The 15,216-nt window shown below is 39.5% G+C and overlaps 1 protein-coding gene across 2 annotated transcripts in view; it reads left to right on the top strand.

Moving 5' to 3' along the window:
- Window positions 1-15,216, top strand: part of snd1 (staphylococcal nuclease and tudor domain containing 1) — a 182,428-nt gene that overhangs the window by 102,736 nt on the left and 64,476 nt on the right. For both annotated transcript variants that reach the window (XM_031313715.2, XM_031313714.2), the window contains exon 17: window positions 14,670-14,858. In XM_031313715.2, the coding sequence (XP_031169575.1) occupies window positions 14,670-14,858 (189 nt within the window). The remainder of the gene's footprint in view (window positions 1-14,669; window positions 14,859-15,216) is intronic.

The raw sequence follows: 15,216 nt of genomic DNA, 5'->3' as shown, positions 1-15,216 counted from the left end.
TGTGCTGGCTTTGTATCTTGTAATCTCTATACATTATCTTGTCGGGTCATACTCAATTGGCACTCAGTTGTTGCTTAGATGCTGTGATAGACAATAACACGTGTTACAATAGTGACAGTACTTGCCAAAGATGGTGACTGCATTAGCCTTGGAAAGTTTTTACCTGAATTATAAACAATAAAAGCTTATAAATGCATTAATCAAACTGTGATGAACCTAAACCGGCAGTAACTAGTGACATCACTGTGTCCTCAAGAATGTCTCAACCTTCCTGCGTATTGTACTGAATTATATTATGATGTATTGAGCTGTGAATGAGCCATGTTCTTTTGCTCACATGCTTCACAATCCAGCGTGGGGTGTACTCGAGTAAAAGGAACGGTTAAGATTGTGCTGCAGCTCTGACAAAAGCCTAGCCCTGAAGATGCTTTTAAAGGAAAAAACGCAATACTGACATTTTTTGTTGACTGAATTATGACTGACTCATCACTCTCCTTATTTTAAGAGAACTCGGCTGTGAATTTTTTTTTTTTTATGTAATATATGTAATTTAAATGCCTTTACTTGAAGTGTTTTGAATCATGTTAACATGTGTGTTGTCTTTATTTCATTTTCTGTCCTGGAGTTTTGTAATGCATTTAAATCTTGCCAATTGAAAACTTAAGTACAATACTATATATTGCTAATGTGTTGAATTTAAATTATACCTTGATGTGAATTGTAGGTCAAACAGCCCAGTGTGATGAATGAATAGCTATATTAAACTTGACTTTTTTGCTTCTTTTATTGCTTGTCCTGCATCTTCCATCTCTATCCCTGTGCCGATTCTCTAGTCAGAGCATGTCCTCTCTGAGGTAGTGCTGATTAACAACATCTGTGTTTCGGGAGTCTTGTGGGGCAGAAAGAGGAGGAGAAATGGGGAAGACATTTTTTTTTTTGTCTTCAACACTCTTTCATCACTTGTGGCCTCTTATAAGTTTTCTCTCTCTTCCTCCGCCTATTCCTCACTTTTCTACTTTCATTTCTCTCTCTCTCTCTCTCTCTCTCTCTCTCTCTCTCTCTCTCGCTCAATCTCATTCCACACATTTTAGCCCCATTTCTCTCCCTTGTCTCCTCATTATTGAGGTGTTTAGAAGCCCAGTCTTGTTTTTAACACGGATTTTTGGAAGTAGAAAAACTAAGGAAAAGGAGTGATTGGATCAAAGTGAGAAAAGTGATAACAAACTGAAGGTGTCACATTTGAAAATGTGCTGTGAGTTGGAGGCTCACTTCAAATATTAACAACAAAGGATAGAAGAAAACCTGCCTTTTCATGGACAGTTATTTTAATAAGTCAAACGCAACACAGGGGATCTGTTTATACTTGTATAGTATGTACAGGAGTTCAGTAATGTAGCATGTTTTCCTAAATATGGGCATGATAACCAAATACAGGTTGCAAGGTGGCTGTAATCCCTTTTATTTGACATCATATTATTTAGCCACATTTACAACTACCATGGGCAGGTACTTGTAATTACAACTGGTCAAAATGCATTGCAGTTGAAGAAAAAAAATTGATGGCAAATCATATCTGGCAATGAATCATCTTTTGCAGTCCAGCAACAGACTAAGTGATTCCTAAGTAGGCATGACTTGATTCAATCAGTCCTCCCCTTCTCTTATCTTTTTCACACACACAAACACACACCACCCATCTCAATCCACTATCTCATATGCTGATCGTCAGTTGCTATTTATGGGATTGAACTTGCCGAGGTTGAATTGGATTGCAAAAATTGGAAGATGATTATAGGATGATTCGTCTCAAGGTTTTTATCTTGTATGCCGCTGACTGGGGTCAGATCATCATTTCCTATTATATGATGACTACCTGTTGGCATGAAAGATTTGTTTTGGCAGGGTATAATATGCTGTCGAAGTGTACCTCATAGTTGCCACCCAAGTGACAACATAATTTTCAGGATATATGTTCTTCTAGACTCCTGGATCTGTTCTTTTATACCATCCCTTTAGGAATTACCTGTTGAACTTGAATAAATGCGGCACCCCTGCCTAACAACTCTCCAACTAGCCTAGCAACCGGGCACTGCTCGTTTGGACAAGCACACAGAAATTGACAAAAAGCCATGTTGAAAAATGCCTCTGTCCGCTCTTTTCCACCCCTTTGTTCACTCCCTCATTCTCTCAATCTGTCAGCAGGGTCTGGGAGGACAGAAATGGCTTTTTGAGTGACACAGGCTGGCTATGCCATTTGCCGTGTCAACTAGTGGAAGAGGATAGAAAAGGAGGTGGAGACAAATGATGATGGCCTGCCCCCCCTCTTTTAGGTATTATTGTTGTCAATTCCTCCCTTGGGAATATTCTGCTTTTAAATAGAAGAATTGTTTTAGAGTGGCCCAGTTTCTGATGTTAGTTTCTGATGTCAGTCCTCCACTCTTCATTCTCTCCAGCTGGGTTTCATCCAACTCTTCTCTAAGGGTTCTTTAATGCCCTCATCAGCTACAGCTTTTAGTGCACTGAAACGTTCAGTAAGGAATCGTGTAACCCTACTGTTTTTCCTACATAGGGCTATCTATGGTGCCCCACTGTAGTTTGGTCATTACAGCCACAGAATCATGAATATTTAAAATTCCATTATGAAACCTTAAATTGATTAATAAAGCTGTGGCAAGTGGAGCATGAGTGAAGAAAAAGCTATAGTATAGCTGTAGACAAAGCAGAAAGGTAGGACTCCTGCCTTCCCTTTTTTAGAAGTATCATTTTGTATAAGTTTGGATGCATGGCCACCATCCCCTCCATCAACACAAATAGGCATTCTGGAAGATTGTTTAAAAAGCCTTATCATAGCAAATTACAGCAGACAACACATGAGAATGTTTGCACTGTACTGAAAATACAGAACCCTATAGCTATTAGCTAGATGGCTAATTGATCTTTGCTATTAAGGCTTCCAATTATGACTATCTGTGTATGTGTGTTTTTACTTTAATTTATAAAAAATAATAAAGTTAAATGAAATAAATATAATACATTATATTAATACATTTGATGATAAGATGGTAGCCCTGTTTTTACAATTAACTTGCATTCTCCTTGTTACAGGAGAATATCTGCTCCTAAACGGAGGCAGCGCTCAATATTGGTAGTAAAATATGTCATTGTTATTTCCTCTTTGTTGCTGCACTGCTCAGTGATTGCAAAATAGTGGCCAGGCTTTATTGGTTACGTATGTACTCTAAGGTATATGTGTAAATGGATCTGTGGGAAAGCAATGCTGTCATTTTGAGAGGTAATGCCCACTCCAATCATTTTTACCACCCCTAAATGTGCTCAATGTAGCTTGACTGCTCCCACCAAGCATTCACTGCTTCAGGCAGCGATTTCAAGATTTGGACACCTACCTCATATGCTTTCCAATACCCTAGGGCCTCGAGAAGCTGGGTTCCTCAACCCAGAACACAATGAACCTCTGGGAACTAAGTGAAAAAATGCTTAAAAATCAAATTACAGTGTCCATTCCAACGTGTCCAGACCTGGAATTAATTTTGAGTTCCTCCCCCTTTTGTTTCCATTTATATTGGTAGTAGCTAGGTTGTGTGGACAAAAAATGAAAACCGTTCCAAAGTAATTACTTTCATAGAGCAATGTGACATTTGTTTTTAACAGCCGTTCAATACCTTACATCCCAGTTCAATTTCTGTTTTCCCACCTGCACCCTCACACTGCCCAGTTAAGGGGAATTATATGATATTAGTAATATTACAAATGTAGCTCAATATTCATCGACCGGCATGCCATGTCGCCCCTCTCTTACAAATGAGATGGATTGTAGTTATTGCTGTTATTGATTTTAATAACCACGCTGTTAAGGCCCAATGCAGTCTTGCTCAGCTACCTCTTGTGCTGCGTGAGGGCTTTGCTGTTTTTTCATCTGGGTAACAAAGGATCTATAAACTAATTTAACTACAGGTTTAGCATGATTAGGTTTGCTGACTCTTTTTTTGACTTCAAACCTTCCCAGATACAGTAGGTTTTATGAAATGTACTTGTACACCTTCACATATAAATAGTGTTAATTTAATGGGAGATCGTAGGACTAGGGGGATCCAGGTACAGTGATGGACTCAAATGGGAGGCCTTAGCAAGGCACAGTGTGTTAGTTGAAGGATCAAGCTTCCTCACAACACTATTGATGTATTAGGGCACATACACAGAGATTGATGTTTAATGTAGTTGGTCATTACATCGCTAGAAGTCTTGCATTACTCAATGCCCCAGACCCTTTCATTATGGTTAGCACTTGTCAAACCCCTATGGTGTCTAATTGTTGTACATGTTGTGGCTTTTGTGTGTGTGTGTGTGTGTGTGTGTGTGTGTGTGTGTGTGTGTGTGTGTGTGTGAGACCTTCATGACCTTAAGATCATGAAGGTCAGTGAGCATCACAAAGCCCTGCAGGTTCCGGCCAGAGTCAATTTCCTTTTTATACGATTCAGTATGACCTCGTTCATGTGCACTTTTTAATGGGCCACAACTGTGTCAGATCAATGCTGAAAACACATTCCAGGCGTTAGGGTTGGTCCGACAGATGATGTCATCGTCCATCGGGGATGGCCAACAGCCATCGTGATGTCACGACAGACATTTTGATGTCTCCCCCTGTCCACAACAACACCGAGGCGTAGGTTTGCAGTGGTGCTAATGGCATTCATTGCATGCTTAAAAAATAATAATAATTTGGATTTTGAATTTGATTTAAAGAACAAATCCTGTATAATCTGAATTGGAATACAGACCATGTACTCAGATATTGTATGCATTGCAGTTAGAATCTAATAGATGTGGCTAGGGCAATAGGAAAATGTACGTTGTTTGTGAAATCTATGCAAGGTTTCATAAAGTTTATATTTATATAGTTTATATTGAATCTATTAATAAAGTATTATAATCATGCAGAAATTGTCCATATAAGCTCCGCAACTTCTCCAGCTATCTTAAAACACTTCAAATGGCTTTCTATGTTATTTTCCCCTTCCATTTAGTGCCCAGTTTTTATTTATTTTCAGTCCGTGCTTGTATTAGCCTACTATTTTCTTTTTGTGCCCCTGTACTTGTGTAAATCGTCCTTTGGTTAATGAAAGTTGTTACATAAACGACTTGCATCGGCTCCACGACTTGCGCTGGGGGGCTTTGACTCTGTTCATAACTGCTTGCAGTTCTAGTTATTATTACGTTGGTTGCTAACCCAAACTCATGCTAATGCATTGGCTTATGACAGCTAGAAAAGATCTTTACGACAGCAGGTGTGGTAAAAACACTACCGCTTTTGTCCAAATAGGCTTCTAGAGTCAACACAAAACACAGAATAACCATTGCAAACGTCAATGCATTGGTGGCGACAGTAACAGTTTGTCTTTTGTGTCAGTTTGAGATGACCTGATGTACCATGTGTCAACATCTTAACTCTTACTCAGGAGGACCACAGGGAAGAACAACAGCTAATTTCTTATATCAGTTTCTGCCGTATTTTCTCAACAATTCCCCTGTGACGCATGGAAGGAACATAGTTTGATCTCCGCTTGAAAGGCAAGTGATGCCAGGATATAATAATGGATGCAAAAAGACAAGTGGGTAACAAGGCCAGATCATGTTGTCTACCACCTGCATGAACTGGAATCATCTGACTTATTCAGCCTGCTTCTCCATCTCTCTCCCTTTACCTCCTCCACCAAATTCCCTTTATTCACCTGTTTTGTCAGAACGGTATGCAGGGAAAACATCAATTATCTATAAAAACTCATTATTGGCCATCAGGCGGGTTTAATGGTGGGGATCATGCTTGTTTGCCTGACCGTTAATGGCCCCGGTCATTAGAAAAGCCGCTTGGCTTTCCCCCACCCTGCCACTGACAATGATGCATGGGACCCTCTGTGTCACATTGATCACCATGGGAGAGTTTATACACCATAGGCACCCTCACAAACACATTCCTGTCCACCAATCTTGGTCAACAACTCTTAAATTCCTGAAGAACACGTTAAGTGTTTTAATCCTCAGGATATTGTTGTTTTCCCCCCAAAGAAGCTCAACTATTTTAACAGCCAAGTTAGCCACGTTTAACTGCTTGTGGTCAAATTTAAAAGATTGACTCTTTGCTTCAGAAACAGGTGGGCAGGCACTCAAATTCTGTAAGGGTACTGTAGTTAGTTTGCTGTGTTGCCAGTGAAACATTTGTTTTCCTTAATACAATGCTGCTTGGTGTATTCTTTGGGTATGTGAGAAAGTGTCCTTCTGTCACCAAGTTGTTTAGACAGCCAGATTGAGACACACCTCAGCTCTGCAGGAAACACTGTGGCCAATCCTTACTTTACACCATGCTGTAAATGGAGAGCTTCTTTTTTCTTCTTCTTAACATGAGCTCTGCCCTTCATTTCCACCTGTTTGTTGCTCTTGTACAATGGAAAGTTGTTTGGCAAAAACTTTAAGGCCCCTGTATTTAACATTTATGCAGTATATTAATTTAATATTAACAGTTTATATTGCACTATAATGTAGTTGTAAATAGATGTATATTATATGTCAGCAAGTACATTACATTAATACATGCTTTAAAGTGTGCTTATGTCTGCTTACAACTATATTGTAGTGTGTTAATTATTTATTACATTTTGTATGCTGCTTATAAATGCTGAATAGGGAATCTCAGCCCAACTCAATGTAAAGTGTTATCAGTTGGCTCTGGTTCAGACTAACCCTTTCAGTTCTACTCATTTTATTTTTCACAAAATTAACTGCTTATCCCTTATTTTCAGGATGTTGAGAATCACTTGGAAATAATGCTACGTGGTTTTTCCAGCATATTATAACCTCCCCTTCCCAGGCTTAACTCGATCAACATCTGACAAACAGCTGCCAGTCCTGAGTCCGTGGTCTGATAGTTAATGAAGCAACCTAGTTTGGAATTGGTGCCAGAGGTTTGGCCCTTGGCCTAGACCTTGCTGTACTGCTAGCTTGCCAAAGCAGGGGACGGTCAATAACCCGCACACACAGGCATCCTACTGGCTTAGGATAGCCAACGGGGGAGCTTCACCTCATCCAACCTTTTTCCATTCTAAATGTCCCACTGGCTTGGTGTTGCTGATATTGTATTCTATATCCTCCAGGATATTAAAATATGTTTTGTGTGGACATTGTGATAAAAGGAAATCTATTAAATTATCCATAAATTAAAATGCAAGCAGACTATTCTCTTCCATTTTTATCTGCTTGAGAGAATGTTTTGCCTCTGACTTGACTTGTCACCCACTATTCTCTTTTGAGATCACCCAGTGTCTTTCAATAGTACGTGCTACACTAAAAATGTCTCACTTAATTCATATTTTCTCATATATTAATGTGAATGAAAATAGGTCAATCATTTTAGCTGATGTCAATATAAAAACAGGACCAGTCTCACTGCCCACATTTTACCACTGTTTGATGGTTGATGCCCTTTTTTAACCCTCTCTTGCACTTCCTATTTTTGTAGTGGGGAATACACGAGTCATCAGTTTCCCAGCTCACCTTTCTTTACCACTGACTGCTGCTGTTCCTTCCTATGTGAAGATTATTTTTAAATTACAGGGCCCATTAACACGTCATCTACATCCCTCTCTGATCTATGCCATTAAGGGATCAATAGCAGTTTGTTTAATACATTCATTTATTCTTCTCTGTCTCTCTCCCTCTCTCTATTAAAAAAAAAAAGAAAAGGGATCTATATTTATAGATTTCTCCTGGAACAGACTGGCCCTTTTTTCCTCTCATGATTTGACCACAATGACATGCTAACACATTTAGCCATTTCATACCCATGCATCCCTGGTGTGAGGGAGTGAGATATGTACTAAACAAGTGTAGCACTTAAGAAAAACGGGTCTTGTTGGAGTTAGGTCTCTTTATTAGAAGAACGTCAAAAAGAAAAAGAGCCTATTACTCTAATCAAATAGCTTGTGTTTATTTTGAGGGATTTAGCATATGTCCCCGTTTCCTGACACTGCTGTGCTACTATGTTCCATTAACAGCAGTTTATGGACCTTAGTAATGGACATGCACTATTCATAATGGGCTGTGGGAAGATTTTTAAAGGGTGACACGCAACCAAATTACAGCACTTTAACGTAAACAGCTTCAGGGTGTTAGGAAATTTCATTTTTCTTATCTTTCCATTTTGTGAGAAAATATTACCCAACATACACATTAGGATGTTGCCTCCATTTCTTAATGGTTAGTGCTGTCTACACTGTCATTGCCCTCACAAAACAGTGACAGCGCAACTGAGATGTTATTCCTGGTCTCTGGCGAGAATACAATTACACACCCAGAGAATGTCACGCATACACACATATTACAGGATCACTGTGGAGCCAAGCAGGTTTCCTTTTTATATACCTGTCATTGCTTGAAGCAACTCTGTCACACTAATAGTGTATTTATTACCCAGTAGTAGTTGTCTGTTTATTTATTGTGCTCCCCGCTCATCTGTCGCCATTCAGTTTGAAATTTAGCTTTGATTAATGATCTCCGCCCAACAGGAACACCTTCACAAGATATTGATTTTTGGTTGAAATCTGATCAAATGCAGTTTGTGGATGTACATCTTTCTTGGGGGTACAAATGTATCATTTAAAGGAACTTTGTGTGTCCACGCAGAACAAAATAATCCATATAAGGCCAGCATGAGGGGCAATATTGAGAGATGATGGATTTTTGTTGGATGGTGCCGTTCATACCCCCAAATGGAGTTTTCACACAAGACTGATCTTGGAGCAGTGAGGCTGACCTGTCAGTGCTCAGCTTTTTCTACCTAAATCCACATGTGCCCATGAAAAGGACAAACTGTCCTTTTCATGCAACATTCATGACTCTGAATTAAGTGCCCAAAGGCATTGATTTTTTTTTAATGGATAGGGAAGGCAAGGAATATGAATTAAGGTATAGAGATTATCTGATTGCTCTATTCTCCTCTTTTTCCCCTTTCTCCCCACTTTGCACCTCAATCTAGGGCTTAGGATCATTTATTGCTTAGAGGAGGTTTGATCTCTTTGCTCCAGCACACAAAGGAGTGCACACACACTACACACATCCACATCACTCCTTCAATCTTCTTCAAGGTTCAGTTTGATGAATGGCTTATTCTGCTGTATGAGCAAAGGGCTGTAGGTGGGAGGGACTTAAGTCTTCCTCTCTATTTCTTTCTTTTTTTTCTTTCAGACTTTCTTTCTGTCTGTCTATCTGCCTGTCTTGTTTGTTTCCTCTGAGTCATGGTGATGAGGGCGATGAGTAGATAGTATGTGGAGATGGAATTAAAAAACTCTTGCTGGTACTCTCGGTTACAGTAAGTTACTTTGGCCTCCCTTTACCTTGTCTTATCAGCCGAGTGTGCTGACATATGATACATTTATTATGTATTTACATTTACACACACACACACACACACACACACACACACACACACACACTCACACTCACTCACTTAATCCCTTAACACCACTCAAGCAGGCGCAAACACACCCTCCATGAATATTATCCCCTGCATCATTTTCCTTGCTACTTAAAGACTATTGATATTTTCAGTTTGTTTTTATTTTATACACAGGGACACACACAGATTTGAGAGAGCCAAGCTAAGTGGCACAGTACAGTAGCCATAAAAGCAGCTGCCTCCTTGTTGCTTAATGAGAATGAATACAAACATGCCAAAACGTCTCCACCTGCCAGTCTGTTGTGGTGTTCACTGCCTGCATCTGCACATTGCAGAGCCCTCTTTGATAAGCAAGTACAGACGCACACTTTCTCACACTTTTCTCTCACTCACTTACACGCCAACAGTCTGGAGTACATTCTGTACAAATGCTACGTTTTCTCCCGTCTCTGCCTTTAAACTTTTACGACCAGGACTGGTAATTTGACTTATTCAAACGGAGTTCCCATCACTGGTGATTTGAAAGCGCTGACTGACAGCTTCATCTCAATTCATCCACATCCTTCTGAGTGAACTCCAGGCTCGTTTTCAAGACTTGTATCTCCTTCACTAACTCGTCCACTCTTTCAGTGGTGGTGGTCGTTATCATTTGTGTAAAGTTTTTTTATTTATTTTTTGCGTTATGTATATAGCCTGCTCCTTTCCCAATGAGAGAATGCGTTGCGCATAATGTATGCATAAAGCAATACTTGAATCAAGCTTTTAACCTGTGTGCCATGTTTGACCTCATGGGGTCTTAAATGGCTTGGACACCAATCAGACACACCCTGCTCTCCGTAACCTTTTGGTTATTTATCCATTAGCTTTTATCCCTGCAGGTATTCAAACTTTGTTTTGTTTGGATGTGGTGATAAAAGAAAATCCCATTGCTTGCCAATTTTGAAATTGCCAGCCCACCGTGTTCTTTAATTTTCTTTTAGTGCAGGGTTTGGCTCTGACATGAGGTGTCACCTACCGCAGTCTTTTTTTGATTTTTTTTTTTTTTGTTCACTTTAAACCAGCTAAGTGAATTAAATCTGCTGCAGTTATAAAATGTGCCCTCGGGCCAGGTTTCACTTCAATGGTACCAAATGGCTTTGTCTTCTGTACTTGTGAATGACTGCACATGTGTATGTGCTTGCGCGCACGCGTGCATGACTTTGTGTGTATGCGTAGTTTTTCTTTTTCTCTTTTCCGTCCGCTGTGTCGACACAATCCCAGCATTTATGAGATTACCAGAGCCCATTTGTGTTCCGGCGGGAGCCATTTTGGCTCGGAGGAAGCCTCCGCTGGGAACCATCTGGGCTCTACTCAAAGCAGTTTCCACTCTGCCTCCCCTGTCCTCCCCACATTGTGACTAAAGCTATTTACTTTAAAGGGAGGAGGAACTCAAATTGCATGTGTGTGTATTTGTTGTATCTGAAATTCAGTTTTCAGATCTTGCTCCTGAGCTCTCTCTTAACGGAAAGTGGGGAAGGAAAGAGGGAATTGATGTTGGAGCAATATCCTAAAAACTAAATTATTTTCATAAAAGCTCAATTTAGTGATTATTTCCATGAGTCAATGTAATGTCGAAAATATGACAAATGCTGCTAATAATGTTGTCAAAAATATAGATTTTTCGATGCATATCAAGTATTTGTTCACTCACTCACTCACAAGGTTGACAAAGAAAACAGTAGGAGTACTCTTCACATTTAGGGCAAATGAGCAAGAAAAGCGAGAATGCAAAACAATATGCAATAAAACATCGAAAATGTTATGCCCTCAATGTTGTGTACATTTTTGCATGTATCGAAAATCTATATTTTTCAAGGTATTGTATCATATTTAAAAAAACACTAGCTGGTAACAACTTGAAAGATCTTGGCAGTGCCCTAAAATAAAGTTTTTTTCTTAAAGCCAGAGAGGCTATAACTTCATTACAGACACAGCTCAAGAACACCTGAATAAAAGATGAAAGTAATGTATGTTAAAAACTGTAAAAAAAAAAAAAGTATACTATATAAATATATATAAACTATATAAATGTGTATTAAGTGTGGCATACTGTACCAACACTAGTATTATTACTCTGCAATCCTGCCATGGTTTTAAAGCATCTCCAAGTTGACCTTTTTTTTGCCAGTGGAGAATTGGGTCTCCACTCTGTTTTTATGAATTAATTTGTCCTCCTTAATTTCACATTTTGCCTCTCTATTAGCCCCTTTCATCTCTTCACCACTGCCTGGTGGAAAGCCAGTTTAATTTTTATTTAATTCATTTTTGGTTCACCCATGGTTTATAATTTACATACAGGTATTGTTTGACCCCTAAATATAAATATGACAACAGAAGTGATTCTTGTACATTGAATGACTTATTGGTTCAGTTGAGTTGTCCACCTGTTCTATTTCTGATATGTTAGTGTAACATACACCACACAACTGTCCTTTCACTGTGTATTTCACAGATTGGTGTGTGGTTTTAGACTGATGTTTTGTAGCCTGTTGACTTTGCTACTCTTTGTCAATCATGTCATGCAATTTTGAATGTATTCTAGTATATTACTAACATTCCTTAGTAGGCCTATTTGTTATTATAAACGCTGTGTGTAGTCGCTCTACCCCTCTAGTCATGTTGTGCCTTTGTCAGTAGCAGGCAAATTATCTTTCCTTAAGGCTGGCAGTATGTGGTAAATTAAGTTTCCCCTTTAAGTGGTCTGGTGGAAATTAAGACTAATTTAACTCATGTAAACATGTGTTGCCAATAATTTCAATTTGAACAATTCCCTCCCCTCAGCATATCTTTCCCTCTCTCTCTCTCTCTCTCTCTCTCTCTCTCTCTCTCTCTCTCTCTCTCTCTCTCTCTCTCTCGTCATCTCTGGATATAACATGTTTACATCTGACCCCATAAAAGCATGATTGATCAGACCAGTCCTGCTGTGTGGTTTCTCCACATGGTTGTGGCATTCATCACATTTATCTGTTTGCCACAGGAGAGTTATATTTTCCCTCTAGCCAACGTATAGGTATACAGGAATGGAGGCAGAGAGCGAGAGAATCTCTCCTTGACCTCAAGATAGCTTTCTGCATCCACACTGAAATCTCTGTGGAATGATTTGAAGAGCTCTCTAGCTTTTAGAAAAGGATTGTGAATTATCAGCAATATGGAAGCAAACCGGCAAATCAGACATTTTTGAGTGTAATTTCCCCCTTATGAGCTATGATTAAAGCTCTTATTGCCATGACTTTTTTTTTCCATGTATTCGACTGACCTGCTGAGCAAAAGGCTGATCAGACTAAACATGGGTAATCAGAAGTCTTCCACTCATTCTACAAAGTCAGCTAGAATTGTCTTTTTATTTCCCCCTTTGTTTTTCGTGGTGATAATAGTTTTTGGTTCAGGAGCTTTCATTCATTTGTCATTATTCAAATGTTTGCATACACTTTATAACACCTTGTGGAGCAGATTTAGTCTGCAAGTGGAGCTTTGTATTTTTCCCCCAATTTTTCCCAGTGAGTGTTGTGTTGAGGTGCCAGTGGGTTTTTTTGGTTTTTTTTTTTTTTGCATTTGCTGCCCTTATAAGTGGTAGTTGGTTGACTGATTAGTTGGTTGTACTAGACATTCTAGCCTTTTTTCCCAGCACTCGCCCACTTTGACATTTGGCTGCTCGGAGGACCAGTGTTCCTCTAATAGCCTAGTTATGTAACCGCTTTTGCACTTAGAAACAAGATAAATAAAATAGGGTGAGTATCTAAGATAGCAGAAAGGAAGGGAGAAGGAGAGTAAGAGAAAGCAGATAATACAGAGGCAGATGAGGTATGAGTGGACTTAGATCGTATCACGGTCAGGATCTGGGAGGCTAGACAAATGTCCTAGCTGCTCTTTTGTCTTGGAGCCTTTACAGTACCTTTTTACATGTTAGAGAAAAGCACAATTATTATTATTATTATTAAGGTCATTTTTTTTAATAAATAGAAACAGCTACTTTTGTACATGACATCAATTGTGGGACACAAATCAGACATTTGTTTTTCTTTGAGCCATTGCTACATTGTTGATGTGCCACTATAAGTGTTGTTACAACAGAACCTTAAACACCTTTTAGTTATTTTCCACACTGCTGATGGTTTGATCCAAATGTCAATAAGGTCCGGGAAGTGGGAATATATGTATGTTGCTGCTATATGCCTAGGTTGTCAGTTTTGAGCTTAATAATAGAACAGATTATGCATTCATTAATAAAAGCTTTTACTTTAGTTGAGAACAAGGCAGAGCAGTTTACAAACTTAATTCCCCTCAGATTTCCCTTGTGGCCGCAGGCTAAGCAGCCCGAGTCTTAATCGCTTGACTTCTCCCTATCTCTTCAGCACACCTGCCCTCTCACTTTCTTGCTGACTGAGGCTTTAGAGTCGGGCAAAAAAAAAAAAATCGATTGATTTTTTTTTTTTTTTTTCCCCCCTCTTCTTTACCCGGTCGTCCATCACTTATGAAACAAAATGTAATGAATAGATAATTAGCTTGAATCGGCAGAATTTGGTTATAGTCCATCGTGGGAAATGTTGGGAGATCTTTCCTCCTTTGTCAGCAGGGTTAGTTATTTCAGTGCCCTCATTTGTTAACTTAAGGGAATTGCAACTTTGCTGTCACTAATTGCAAATCATATACATTACAAAAAAAGTAGGATGGCAATATTTAATGTCTTAATTAACATTGAAGCGCATATGCAACGCTAATTTAAAGCCACTCATACTGTTTGTACATGCCCTGGGATTTCTACACTTAAGAGTTTTTAGCGTTTGCAATTTGAGTTGCTTATTTTGAAAACTGACAGTAGTGCTTAATTAAGAATGTCAAGGACATGTTGGCCTCAATGCGCACTAAAACAAGAGACAACTACTGGGTGTTTGTGTTCAAAAAATGTGTGCTGTGCTGGCCAAGAGATATCACTGATTGGAAAATCCACAACCGAGGGATGAAACAGCATCTGGTGTGTGCTATCAAATCAATACAGTGCTCATGGGCCTCCATTGATGTGTCTATTTAAAAGCAGTGGTGTCTCCTCATGGGACACCCCACCCCCCACCTTCACTTCATTGCTGTAATTGAATCCCAAACCTAATCTCAGACACAGAACATTAACTTGGCCTCTTTTCTTCCTCTCCCTTCTATTCTTCTGTTCCAGGTGGAAGTTGAAGTGGAGAGCATGGACAAAGCAGGAAACTTCATTGGATGGCTGCACATTGAGGGTGTGAATCTGTCAATCGCGCTGGTAGAAAATGCTCTGTCCAAGGTCCACTTTACAGCAGAGCGCAGCGCTTACTACAAAACCTTGGTCTCAGCCGAGGAGTCATGCAGACAGAGGAAAGAGAAGGTAGGTCCTATTTAGATGCTACAAGAGCTGCAACTACTATACATCCTATTTAACACTAGCACCGCCAGAAACTATAAGGGGTACTATAGCCACCAGACCCGAAGCCTAGGAGCGTCTGTATCCTTTTGTTTGGCTAATGGGCCATTAGCACGTCATCCCCGTTCATCTCTATAGCGCTGCGTTCATTTATATAGCAGCAAAGACGCACACACAGCTCCCACACACTATTGCCAGCTTAAACCCACACAAAACTGGTGTACTCTTAGCAGTGTAAAATGTGCTATTTTGCTACCTATTTAAAAAAATACATATTTTCACGCTGCCACCCAATGCAGTAATAGTCTGGTCATTTGTGCTG

This window comes from Sander lucioperca, chromosome 20, assembly GCF_008315115.2.
Source record: "Sander lucioperca isolate FBNREF2018 chromosome 20, SLUC_FBN_1.2, whole genome shotgun sequence".
Taxonomy (NCBI): Eukaryota; Metazoa; Chordata; class Actinopteri; order Perciformes; family Percidae; genus Sander; species Sander lucioperca.
Note: the sequence above shows the minus strand (reverse complement) of the source record. Positions and strands in the feature narration are given on the sequence as shown.